The sequence below is a fragment of the Saccostrea cucullata genome, unplaced genomic scaffold (genome assembly GCF_032062105.1).
Source record: "Saccostrea cucullata isolate Sc308-1 unplaced genomic scaffold, CSIRO_AGI_Scuc_v1 ctg997, whole genome shotgun sequence".
NCBI classification, from domain to species: Eukaryota; Metazoa; Mollusca; class Bivalvia; order Ostreida; family Ostreidae; genus Saccostrea; species Saccostrea cuccullata.
Window position 1 is genome coordinate 41,408 of NW_026938328.1, and position 12,480 is coordinate 53,887.

Consider the following 12,480-nt stretch of genomic DNA (forward strand, 5'->3'; position numbering starts at 1 on the left):
TAATATTTTTCGACTTCTCTGACCGAAAGCAGTGAATTCACGAGTTTTTCAAATTGCCATTGCCACATTGTCATCCTCTTCTTTCTTCTTCAGGTGATATTCTATTATTTACAGTTGATTGCGTCTTTTATCTGTTTGCTCTGCTCCTATTTTGCATTGTTTTATGGACATATTATAACGAGAATGATGTTTATGTTAGGAACATGTTGTGACTCTATATGAGAATGCAGGCTATGTGAATTAGTTTTAAAAGGCTGCACAGTGAGCAGGTAAACAGTTACTTACATGTGGGTACACACATGTTGTCATTTTTTATAGATGCATGTGTATTTACGTGTATTTATTACCTCAGGGCGAATATTTCTTTAGTTATAACGAGACAGAAAATATAGATTTAATTGATAGTATTAAGTAATTTGGAGATAAAACTTGTTTTCATTTCTCTCCAAATCTTTATTTAACCTGACTTCAGACAAGTGTTTAATGTACAAATTATAAGGGTTGGATTTTAATTTTTAGGGAAAGCGGGATAACTCTGTTAATATTTTTTAATTACTAAGTAATTTTGACCTTAATTGTGCACCCGCATGCATCAAGCGTAATGGCTGCGTCTATTGTGTACATGCGAGTAGATGAAACCCCAACCGATCTCGTCCAGTAAATATTGAGCAGTTCACGACTTTTTTTGCCAACTTTGGGTATATATTTTTTTTCATTTGAGCTTTGAACTTTCTATTACCTTTTAATTCTTAAATGTTAGATATGTTTGTTATTAACCTGTATATTTTATCCGCATCCCTTACCATATATAGGCTTCTATTCTCTCCCCCATCTCAAGAATAGCTTTATCGAATTTTAAGAAAAATCCGATTTGATAAGGTTTAATGGACGATTAGAAAGGGTCAGGTGGCGGATAATATATCCAGTTTTTTTAAAAGTATTTCTCAAATTAGAAATGAACAAGTGGTTTATTGACCAATGCAGGAAAGTAGAGTAATATATCCCCAATCGTGCGCCTAAAATCGTGCTCCATAGATTCGACATCATTTGCATTTGCATAATGGAATCTGTAGCATTTAATATGTCTAGAAGACAAACGTATATATCAATTATAAAGTTAAGGTTTCTAAAGCAAGCTTTTAAATGTCAAACTGCTCAAAAAGAGCGCGAAATTAATTTTTTTGTATGACGTTGCTCTGTCAAGGCCTTCAGCCTAAATGTCATCAAATTAAATCATATAATCTTTTGTTCTCCCATTCATTAATTTGACGTTTAAATACATTTTATGCACACTTTATAAACACATTGCACCTGCAAATAAAGAGAAGAGCTTGTAAATGAAAATAAGTCTTAACTACATGTTCAGAGATAATAGAATGATAGAATTATACCCCACTTCTCCCCAGTCATCTGACCTTTCACGGGGATCAGTTTAAATTCATGGAGTGTATAAAAACATTTCCTTTGTTATTTATATACTTCATAATATTATTTGATAAAAAGCAAGAAGACACTTATATAGAAACAAAAATTTTATTATGTAGAATGATTGAATGCAATTTCCATGTTTTTAGAAAGTAAGGTTCCATGTATAAAACTATTTTTAAACATAATACATGTTAGGACTTTTCATTAAATTCATTACACAAAATCATACTATATTTATAAATTTGTTATGTAATATAACATCGATACCAACATTTATGTCTAACAATCAAATTTTCATCACTTACACTAAAAGTATATAACTTTTCATATCATGCGTGAACAAGTATGTATATAAAGATATAAAAAGTCAGGTAGGTTTGATCATCATCCGAGTTTCTTTTATCTGTTTACCATTAGTCACTGTAGGATACCATGGGTAGATCCAGTCTCCCGGGGACCAGGGACCGTTAAGGAAGGCAAGATGACAGTAGTTAAACCACCAGCCCCCTCTAAGGTCACTCCAAGTAGCACAGTTATAATTCCACCTGTCGTTATCTCTGTCCAGGCCCCGGGATCATGAAGCATCTTAAGCTTAAGTCAAAAAATGCCTTAGATGCTGAATTTTTTTAGAGGTCAAATAGCCCAAAATGAAAATACCTTCCGATTTTGTATCATCAGTCTGCTGTTGTATGCAAATTATGAGTTTCCTTTAACAAGTTTTAAAGATTTTATAGATAATTGAAATTTTGACTTAAGTCTAAGTTTGCTTCATGATCCTGGGGCCAGGGTACTGAAGGACATCCCAGACAGATAGAAACGAGAAGAACCGGTGTCCAACATACTGTCTCCTGTAGAATTACAAAAGAAAAAGATACATGGACACTTGATTAAAATAGATCAGTAGATTTATATCCACTAAACCCGTCGTTATCTCTGTCCGGGGTACTGAAGGACATCCCAGACAGATCAAACTGATCAGGAATACCAGTGTCAAACATAGAGTCTCCTGTAAAATCATCAAAGAAAAATGTAACCTTAACACCTATTTCAGATTAGATCATTATTATTTACTAAACATTTAAAGCTTAAAGCATCTATAGTATTCAAGAATAAAAACTTTTTTTTGAATTACTTTAAATTGCATTACTTTCAATTACAAAAGATGAACACTGTTTTCATTTAGTATTTAACGTTGTTTTTCTGTTGTCATTTGATTTCTTTTTTGACTGTATACGAACATATTAAGAGTCTCAAGAGAAATAAAAGAATGATTGGTTGATTGAATGTATGTAGTTTAGCGTCCCTCTCGAGCATTTTTCACTCATATGTTGACGCCATCACTTGCCGGTTGAGAACTAGAAATTTTGTTTTGTAATACATGTTATACACGGCAATTGAGCAGTTCGCCATGTTTTTCGTGCCAGCATCTACTACGACACAGGACCTTGATTTATACGATTTCATCCGAAGGACCAGTCTGCACGCGCTACAGTGGGATTGGAACCCGCAACTTTAAGATTCCTTACTTCGCGGCTCTAACCACCGCGCCACGCGGGTGACATCAATAAAGTTAATTATTATTTCATTCATGTGAAGCCTTACTTAACATTGAAATGGGTATGCCTATATACTTACATATCAAGAAACAATAATTTCATGAACCAATAAATTGATATAACATTAGAAAATAAAGGTTTGATATTTTTCTTTTTTGGGGGGGGGGGGGGAGGGGGGGGTTCACCTCTTTCAGTTAACAGAACAGGAAACTATAGCTTTTCTTCCATTTTATCAACACATTGATCATTAGAATTCTTCAAATTTGTGCGACTACACGTAGATACAACTTGTGTAGTTAACTTCTTTCTTTATTGTTGTATTTCTTTTGTTATATCTACTATTTATATCTTCAGCACAAAAGCGGGATAATTACAAAAACTCCTCGTTATCGACTGTAAGTAATTACATTTCCAATGAAAGTGTTTTTTTAATTCAATAATCGTTTAACACCTGAATTGATTTCTCTGTATGAGTTATGTATCTGACAACATTACGTACAAGTACGCATGTAGAGTTTATGACGTGGAAATGTTCAATCTTTTAGCAATTTATTACTGATTGGCTCTTAAAGTATGGACTCTTGATTTTCAGTATACAAGGAAAATTTTACTTTCAAAATATTGATATCCACACATCCCCCTCCATTAATTACATAACTATAGGGCTGATTCTCAGAGAAAGAGTTGGTATTTGTCTATCTGTCACAAGAAATTAAACTCTTTTTCCCTCTCTCTCCTTAATATAGGTCGTCATTCGTACATTCTTTTTTCAGTTTACCTACCTAGGGTCCCGGTAGCTGGTCCGCCAAGAAAAAGTCTGTATTTGCTGGTTTCGTCAGCAACAGAGAACTGGTTGTATAATTCATAGAGTTTTGTCCCATTAGTCAGTGTGATAGATACGTAGAGGGAGGAGTTCCCTCTCTTGGTAAGTTGATGGATAACGTCATTTCCTTAAATATTTTATCATCGTGTAATATATAAAGAATCAGTAAAGCAAAACATATTTATTTCCAGTTGTCATATAATTCAACATACGATTATGAAGGTATGCAGAAATTTCTAATTGTGAAGTGCATGCAGCAATGAACATACATGTTTTGAAATTAAAGTAGGGAAATCGTTATATATTGTATTTTACACAAATTGTTATAAACTTCATTTTAACTGCTACAAAATTAAATGCTAATTTAAACTGTTAATAATCAGAAGAATTATCATCCCCTAAAACAACATAAAATATAACACAGTTATAGAATGGGTACAATGTAAATAGCAAATTAATGGTTCCCCGAGGGAGGGGAATATTTCTGCATCTGGAATCTTAACCCTCGGGGAGCTATAAATTTGTCCTCTGTAGTCATTCCATAACTGTATATAGTTTACCAATCCAGTAGGATGCGTTAGGATTCCCGAATCCCGTCTTGTAGTCTGTCCAGGTTCTGTCGAAACTGACTGACCCATTGACACGTTTCTGGATAGCCTAAGGATTTGTGAATTATGTCGGGTTTATTAAAGAAAGTGGTGAAGTTAATTTTTTTTAAAGTTATGATTTAAACACAAAAGATTCGTATATAAGTCTTCTTTAATTATATTAATACCAACAACTATTTAAAGTTGAAAAAAAAACTTTGTTATCAAAATTATGATCTATAATTTTTTTTTCTATTTTGTAATTAAAATATTTATTTTGGAATTTTATTATCCTCCTCTAAACAAGTACAAAAAATAATTTAATGTTAATTCAGCTAAAATAATGATTGCAGTTTTAAAATCAAAGTTTAATAAATTATTAAAGAAATATTAGTTAAAATTTATGGTTGAGTTTAAGAGAGAGGGAGGGAGAAAGAGAAAGGGAGAGTGAGAGAAAGGGAGAGAGAGATTAGAAAGAGAGAAATTGAGGAGGGATAGAAGGATAGAGAGATCTTACTGTCCACCCTCCACCTTCTGTCATCATGTCACAGAAGACGCTGACCTTGCTTTCAATACCAAATGGATATATCTCATAAACACCAGATTCTGTATTGCCATGGATATAGAGTTTCTTACAATCTTTATAAAACTCTGAAAGAAAAAACAACAACATAAATACATGATATGGTAATAACCGTTATGTACTCTAAGAGAGAGAGAGAGAGAGAGAGAGAGAGAGAGAGAGAGAGAGAGAGAGAGAGAGAGAGAGAGAGAACTCGCGCTCACCGACTTGTGGGGAACTCACACCTGACAAAGGACCTTTCTTATGGGGAAAGTTCAGAATTGTGGGGAACTCTCTCGTTCCCCACAAATATGGTCATGGGGTTTTTTGAATTCTACGTGTTCTACTGATAATATTTATTCGATTTGTGGTCATTTTTGAAAAAATCCCCATAAGTCCGTAAAATTGACTCGCAGTAATTTTCTCACTGCACCGTAAAACGAATGTTTGAGGATGCTGGGAAATGTTCATTCGGAACGCTTAAACTGGTCCCCAGATGATACCAATTTATTGCGGGCAATGGCTGCTCCGAGAATGTGGTAAGTAGATTTTTTATCATATTTAAAAGATATTAGGCTGAAAACTTATTTAACTACGTAAATCAGGCATGCAGTTATTTCTTATAGACGTTCGTAAAGTAACATTTAATATTGAATGCACGTAAAACTTTGGGAAAGTTTGACCCGACCTAGACCTCGTTTTTTTTTTAATTGTACCCTATCATGTTTATAGGCCTAATGGCTATCCAGTAAAAACAAACCACGGATTTATATGAGTTCAGCACCCCCGGGATATGGTAAGCGGTTAAGGCTTGTCCCCATTTTTTGTGAAACATGTACCTATCCTCCTCATGCCCATACAAATTATTATAGAATATAGACTGTGCGACTGTCTGGTCTTTAGCTGTTTAGCAGGTTGGGAACACATCCCCTTTAGCAAGATCATCTCGCTAAAGCGCGATTATCCCTCTTTAGCGGGAGAAAAAACATTACCATAAACGGGAATTTTGTTGTTTTCGTTATAAAATAATCGAAAATCTCGTGCGTATTGAAAATCCGGGAGAAAGCTGTATTGAAGTGTGAATTTACTACAAAAAACTGACAATATTGACCAGAAATTTAAGACAATCACTGCTGCGTGTGAGAATAAGATGTTGAAATCCACGTGTAAATCGTACCTTTTTAGCGAAGGTTTCAAGATTTACAGTCAGACATGTTTTTGAAGCATATAAAATATGTATAGATATCCAAATTATATTCATTAGGGTCTTAGCTTTCCATTCTTGTACAAAATTTAAAAGTAATGTTCTTCAGAAACCCATGATATTTGCTTACATATTTGATCTTTGGTTGACGTGAAGAAGTACGGAAGCGCAACAGGGTTGTAACGTTTGTGGAAAAGTCATGATAAAAAGAAACAAGTATAAACTGAGATGTGTATAGAATATGGGTAAACCATTAATTTAATGGAATAATGAAAAGAAATTCATAAAAAAGGTTTATATTGAGTCTAACCGATATTGACTTAGTACAAATGTTGATGCATGGCAAAATTGTAAATTTAGGAAAGCATGATTCAACGGCGTCGGAAGCAAATTGGAAAAAAGGGGGTGGCTAATTCAAAGAGAACAAAATTCAACCTGAAAAAAGAACTTGACAAAAAGAGGAAAATTTGACCATTGTCCAAACCCCAAAATCCTATTTCGTGCAGGTAAAAGGGGGGGTCAAACTTTTTTTCAGTTACCACTTACCATCTGTTCATTAACACAGAAACGTGCCTGTTGATAGTATAAAACAATTTACCTTGAATTAAATTTCATAACTATACGAAATTAGAGAAACAGAAATGCGAAACTGCATTGTTGAAATTGCTGCTACTTACGTGTTATTAATTATAATTTAAAGAAGTATTCCCTAGGTATTCGTATTTTAATGACATAAATTCTTAATGTTTTTTACCGGTTTCACTGAACATTTCTTCGTTTGAGGACACTTTAATTGTGTTGGAAACATATTTTGGGATCCGGCATAAGTTTTAAGTGTAAATTTTAATAGGGAATCAGATACTTTCCAAAACATAGGCGACATGAAAGCACACACACCAGGTGCCAGGTGGCATTTTTATATTTAAAAAAAGGGGGGGGGGCTTCTGAAAAATCTGCCCTCAAAAATCAAATAAATAAAAAAAGCTAAACGTGTTGATTGTTATTGTTAAATGCCGAACATTGAATGGGATACTTCGAATTTTACATTTTATTATACCTTGTAATTGTTTTATTGATTTAATAAGCTAAGCTATTATCACCTTTAATATCTTCCTTATTAGAAGATCGAGTCTTAATTGATCACCGATAAGTGGTAAAGATTTAAAATGGTTATGTCGATAGCTTTTACCATGCCTGATAAGAGTCTTGGTATATGATACATTTAAAGAAATCTAGTCGTACAACCTACCTACTGTATTTGTTTCTAGTACCCCCCCCCCCCCAACACACACCTATCCGTCCATCTACATGTACCATCTCTAGCCGTCTAAAATATCACGTTTCCAATATAACTTGCAAAGTTTGAGACAGTGCAATAGTATAGGAAAATTTTTTTTTTTTAGGGTTGATTAATTTACGTAGAACGAGAATTTAAAACTGACACTGAACGTATTATTTTCACGGATAAAATATACAGAAAAATTTATATATCTGTTAGAAGATCCTCAAAATTCTGAAAAGTGTAGCAAATAACCAATGAGGGCGCTTCTTACAGTAAGAAGGTGGGACTTTATATCAGTCAATCAGGCGATTTGAGAATTTATAGGTCACCAAATAGACTTCGTGTCGAGATCGTCATGCCCTATGGAAATTCCAAAGTGACGGACACCCCATCACTATATCATGCTGTATACACTCCCGCTTTTCAAGCAGGCGTATTAAAAAAAAATAAGGTAAACATGCAATTACAATAACCGTATAACCGAAGTAAGTTTAGTTGTACTGATAATTATCACCTGTGGTCCTCCGTAGAAAGGCTAGGCTATTGTTCATAAACTTATTCTAATTTCCATGATTTGCAGCAGTAGTGACAATATTTTGAAGCAAATTTATTGAGATGAGACAATAAATATTTATCGAATGGGTTAACATACTCCCGGATTTTCCTTTTTCAGAAGTTAAAACGATTACAGTTTGAATCGGAGTACAAATCTCGGTTTTCCGAGATGTATTTTCTCCCGCTACAGAGGGATAATCGCGCTTTAGAGAGATGATCTTGCTTAAGGGGATGTGTTCCCAACCTGTTTAGTGAGGCCTGTGTGGGCGAATTAATTGTAAAAGTTGATAAATAGGTAGTGTTTCCTATTTTAACCTTAGAAAAGATAGGGTAGGTAGGTAGGAAAAACATTTTTATTTTATTTTAACATTTTATTGGCAGCCACGCTGCCACTTTCCCCCAGGATTTCACTGTCAAAATATTTCTGATTAATATGTGTAAGATATGCATTTCTCAAACATGGAAGTGATCAAGATTGGGATTTCATTTCTAATTGTAAACTGGAATACTGTAATATGTGTATATAATGTGGTGCTCTCAAAATTTTAGCATATTGAATCACTGGGTTGGCATATTCGTAAATTAGCGCTACACATGTATGTGCGGTGTATTGTATATATGTAAATGATTTCTTAGCGGTATTCATGAATTAGTGCATTGTTGTCTGCACCAAAGCCGCTAAAATATGAAGCCTGCATTTTAAAGTATACATACAGTAGTTTTAGTTTACTCATGGAAAGATATTAGCAGAAAAAAATTGAGAGCCGGCTCCTATATTTCTTAGAGTTAGGCGGGGAGTGAACATGCTGAAAACACACTACTTATTTATTTAGGCCCAATTAAAATGTCTAATAAATTCATTTTAATTAAATACTTACTGTTAATTAAAGATCACCTTTTATTTTTAGAATTTGTTTCAATTCAAACCTTGGCCTTGGGGTTTAGATGCTGATGGAATAAATAAGAAACAAAATAATATGTAAAAAATAAGTAAAAATCCTTTTCAAACCATCAGTTACTATTGAATTATGATTGGACGTGGTATACAAAATAATGCGAATTGGAGGAAATGGAGAAACATAGTAATAACAACTAGAAACGATCTCGTTGCGAGCAACGAGAGGTCTTCCGTCCGATTCTGGGAAAAAACCTCGTAAAGTCAGGCTGAGAAGTGATTAAAAATTTTGGTCACAAATTGAATCTAGGTCGCCAGCGTGAAAATCCAATCCGCTTTTTCCCCCTTTTATCCCCAACGCGCTAACCATTACGCTATTGGGAGTAGTGCTCTACATGTACTTGTGTATACTTTTGCTACAGTACACCTGTCTAAGAATTATAAAAGACGGGCCATTATTCATAATTTCGCGCCAAACGCCACGTTAAATCTTCGCGCCTTTTCTTTGGACTGATCTATTAAATAGGTGTGATAGCTTCAATAAAATTATGAAAAAAGAACGTTTTCATAGCCTATATTTCGAGGCTTAGAAAATATATTTAACACATTGTACACATTCTATAGAAAAGTAACACAAAAGCAGAGAAATGACTATAATTTAATTTTTTTAATTTCCCGTCTCAGAAGTGAACTATGCCGATTAGTTTCACTTTCATAAAAAGGTTGAAATGTTTCGCCGAAAAACATGCCTCGCTCTACGAAAGTCAAGGAATCAGATACCATTTATGTTCGATAACTTGATTCAGATCTTTGAGAAAGAATGTTAATATAACCTCCATTAGCCAATCTTATTAAAATGGTTTTCTTATTTTTGTCTTTTCTATTCGTTTAATATCACACAAGTGTTCATGGGAAAAACAGTGGTTATACGTTTTATACTTATTATATATATATGCATCGATATTGTTTCTTGAAAAACTATAACTTATAACTATGATTTAAGATCTGTTTTTCCGCCTTGCAAAACAAATGATAATAGGTATCGCTCATTTGCACATTTAGTCTTTTCTTTTTCTACTTTGAGAACCAACCAAAACCAGTTACAGAAGACATCTGAGAAGACCCTGGAATAAATCTTTAGTTTGACACAGAATTGTAACGTAATTACTACGTGATCTATTAACGCGCAAACTATTAAGCTATTGGGAGCACTGCTATAAATATACTTGTGTATACATTTGCATTAGGACACCTGTCTAAGAATTATAAAAGGCGGGCCACTATTGATAATTTCGCGACAAACGCCACGAGTAAATATTCGCGCCTTTTCTTTGGACTGATCTATTAAATAGGTGTGATAGCTTCAATGAAATTGAATAAATAAAACGTTCTTATCGCCTTTTTTTATTTAGACGTTAAGAAGGTATATTTAACACATTGTATACATTACATATCGTATCTAGCCCAGTTAAACTAAGCAATGAAACGGAAATTAAGTTTTAAGATTGACACGTAATTACAACGTACTACTACGTGAAAGTCCAAGTAGTTTTTTACATTTCGTGTATCCTTATGTCAGAATGGTTTAATCAAACGCTCAGCTGCCTCCATTAACCCCTACTCGCGAAATGGCGGAGTTGACAGATGCAGACGCCATCTTGGCCCCGCTTCAGATTTTCAAATATTAATATCTAGAGTTCAGTTTAACCAATATTCAAACAACTTCTATAGTAAGCATCAATAGAAGGGTCTCTATTAATATTCCAAAAATAAATAAAAAATATTGAAAAACAAAAAAGTTAGAAAATGCAATTTTTTCAATTCGCTTCTCATAATGACAGGAAGTATCGACGACTAACAAAAAGTCGCGTCCTGGATAGTACATATCACGATCTATAATCCCTGAAAGTTTCATGTTGATATATTTTACCGTTTTTGAGTTTAATCGTGGACAAAATGTCATTTTAATTTCAGAAAATTGTCCGTAACTTGGCACCAGAAGAGAGTTTTCAAATTTTCTCTTGGATATAATAAATTCATGTAACAACACATCTGTCCTGAAAATTTCATGTAATTTTATCCAGTAGTCTTCGAAAACTCGCGTGCACAAAATTAGAAAGTCAAAAAAATAAGAATAATCATAATAATAAATCGAGCTGAAAAGAGATTCAAAATTTTGGTCACAAGGAGGATTGAGCCCATGTTGCCAACGTGAATGCGCTTTTTTTACTTTTATATCCTCAACGCGCTAACCATTAAGCTATTGGGAGTACTGCTCTTAACATACTTGTGTATACTTTTGCAACAGTTCACCTGTCTAAGAATTATAAAAAGTATTCATAATTTCGCGCCAAACGCCACGAGTAAATATTCGCGCCTTTTCTTTGGACTGATCTATTAAATAGGTATCATAGCTTCAATTAAATTTTAAAAATAAAACATTCTTAGCGCCTTTATTTTATTTCGACGTTAAGAAAGTATATGTAACACAATATACACATTACATATTGTATCTAGCCCAGTTACACTAAAGCAGTGAAACGGAAATTAAGTTTTAAGATTGACACTCAATTGCAACTTACTACTGTAACGTGTCGGACCTGAGCGGTCAGTAGGTCCGTGCTCGGATTACCGAGTTTTACTGGGGATATGATTGAATGCAATATTTACAGATAATAATATGACACCTGCCTGGTGTCTTTAAATCAATTGACCTAAGTGCTTTGAACACTTATATATAGTCAGTTAATACCGGCACCTGCCTGGTGCCATATGACAATTGCCTCACCATACAACTGACTATATAAGTCAACAGCCACCTGCCTGGTGCCTCTTGATTTAGCCTTTAACACCCGCCTGGTGTCTTACTGCTTACCAAGTTGCCTATATAACTCTAGCCAAGTAGGTACAATATACTTACACAGTATTTAACTTTGTGAGAGCTTCTCTGTCCTAATGACAAACCTATAGCTAACGTCACACAGCTATATTTTTTATATTTTGAGAGCTCAATTATACAAACTGCTAATATTACTCCTCTTATGATAAACTCATTCAAATCTGTTTCACAAACAAAAAATCAAGTTCTTAAAACCAATAACCAAATTCATACTTCACAAATACAAAAAGATTCAGGATTTGGATTGATTAAGAAAGGTTTACGTTTCGGAAATTTAAATATTTGTCATATTATTCCTAAAATGGATGAAATCAAACTGTTGCTTCAAAATCGGCAATCTTTAGATATATTAGGATTTTGTGAAACTTTTTTGAGTAAGCAAGTAGGAAATTCAGAACTGTTTATTGATGGGTTTGTTTTTGAAAGAAAGGATCGTACATTAAGGGCAGGTGGTGGAATTCTTATTTATATTGCTAGTGATATAACATATAAACGTAGAACTGATTTTGAGATCAGTAATATTGAGACAATCTGGCTAGAGATAAATCTGAAAAATTCAAAACCTATATTTTATTGCTCTGCTCATCGTCCACCATCTGCCCCCTCCTGCTGGGCGGAGGACCTAGCAAGGGAGGTGAACCGTGCCTCCTGCTGTGACGATACTGAAATAATTTTATCAGGTGATTTCA

The 12,480-nt window shown here is 34.0% G+C and overlaps 1 protein-coding gene across 4 annotated transcripts in view; it reads right to left on the reverse strand.

Moving 5' to 3' along the window:
* Positions 1–12,480, reverse strand: part of LOC134249984 (microfibril-associated glycoprotein 4-like) — an 81,872-nt gene that overhangs the window by 39,328 nt on the left and 30,064 nt on the right. For 2 of the 4 annotated variants that reach the window (XM_062732327.1, XM_062732325.1), the window contains exons 2-4: positions 4,912–5,045; positions 4,368–4,464; positions 3,767–3,934 (exon numbers count right to left, since the gene is read on the reverse strand). In XM_062732327.1, the coding sequence (XP_062588311.1) occupies positions 3,767–3,934; positions 4,368–4,464; positions 4,912–5,045 (399 nt within the window). Of the gene's footprint in view, positions 1–1,500; positions 1,974–2,349; positions 2,435–3,766; positions 3,935–4,367; positions 4,465–4,911; positions 5,046–12,480 lie in introns of those variants that run through there. The other 2 variants (XM_062732324.1, XM_062732326.1) reach the window with 2 other exon arrangements.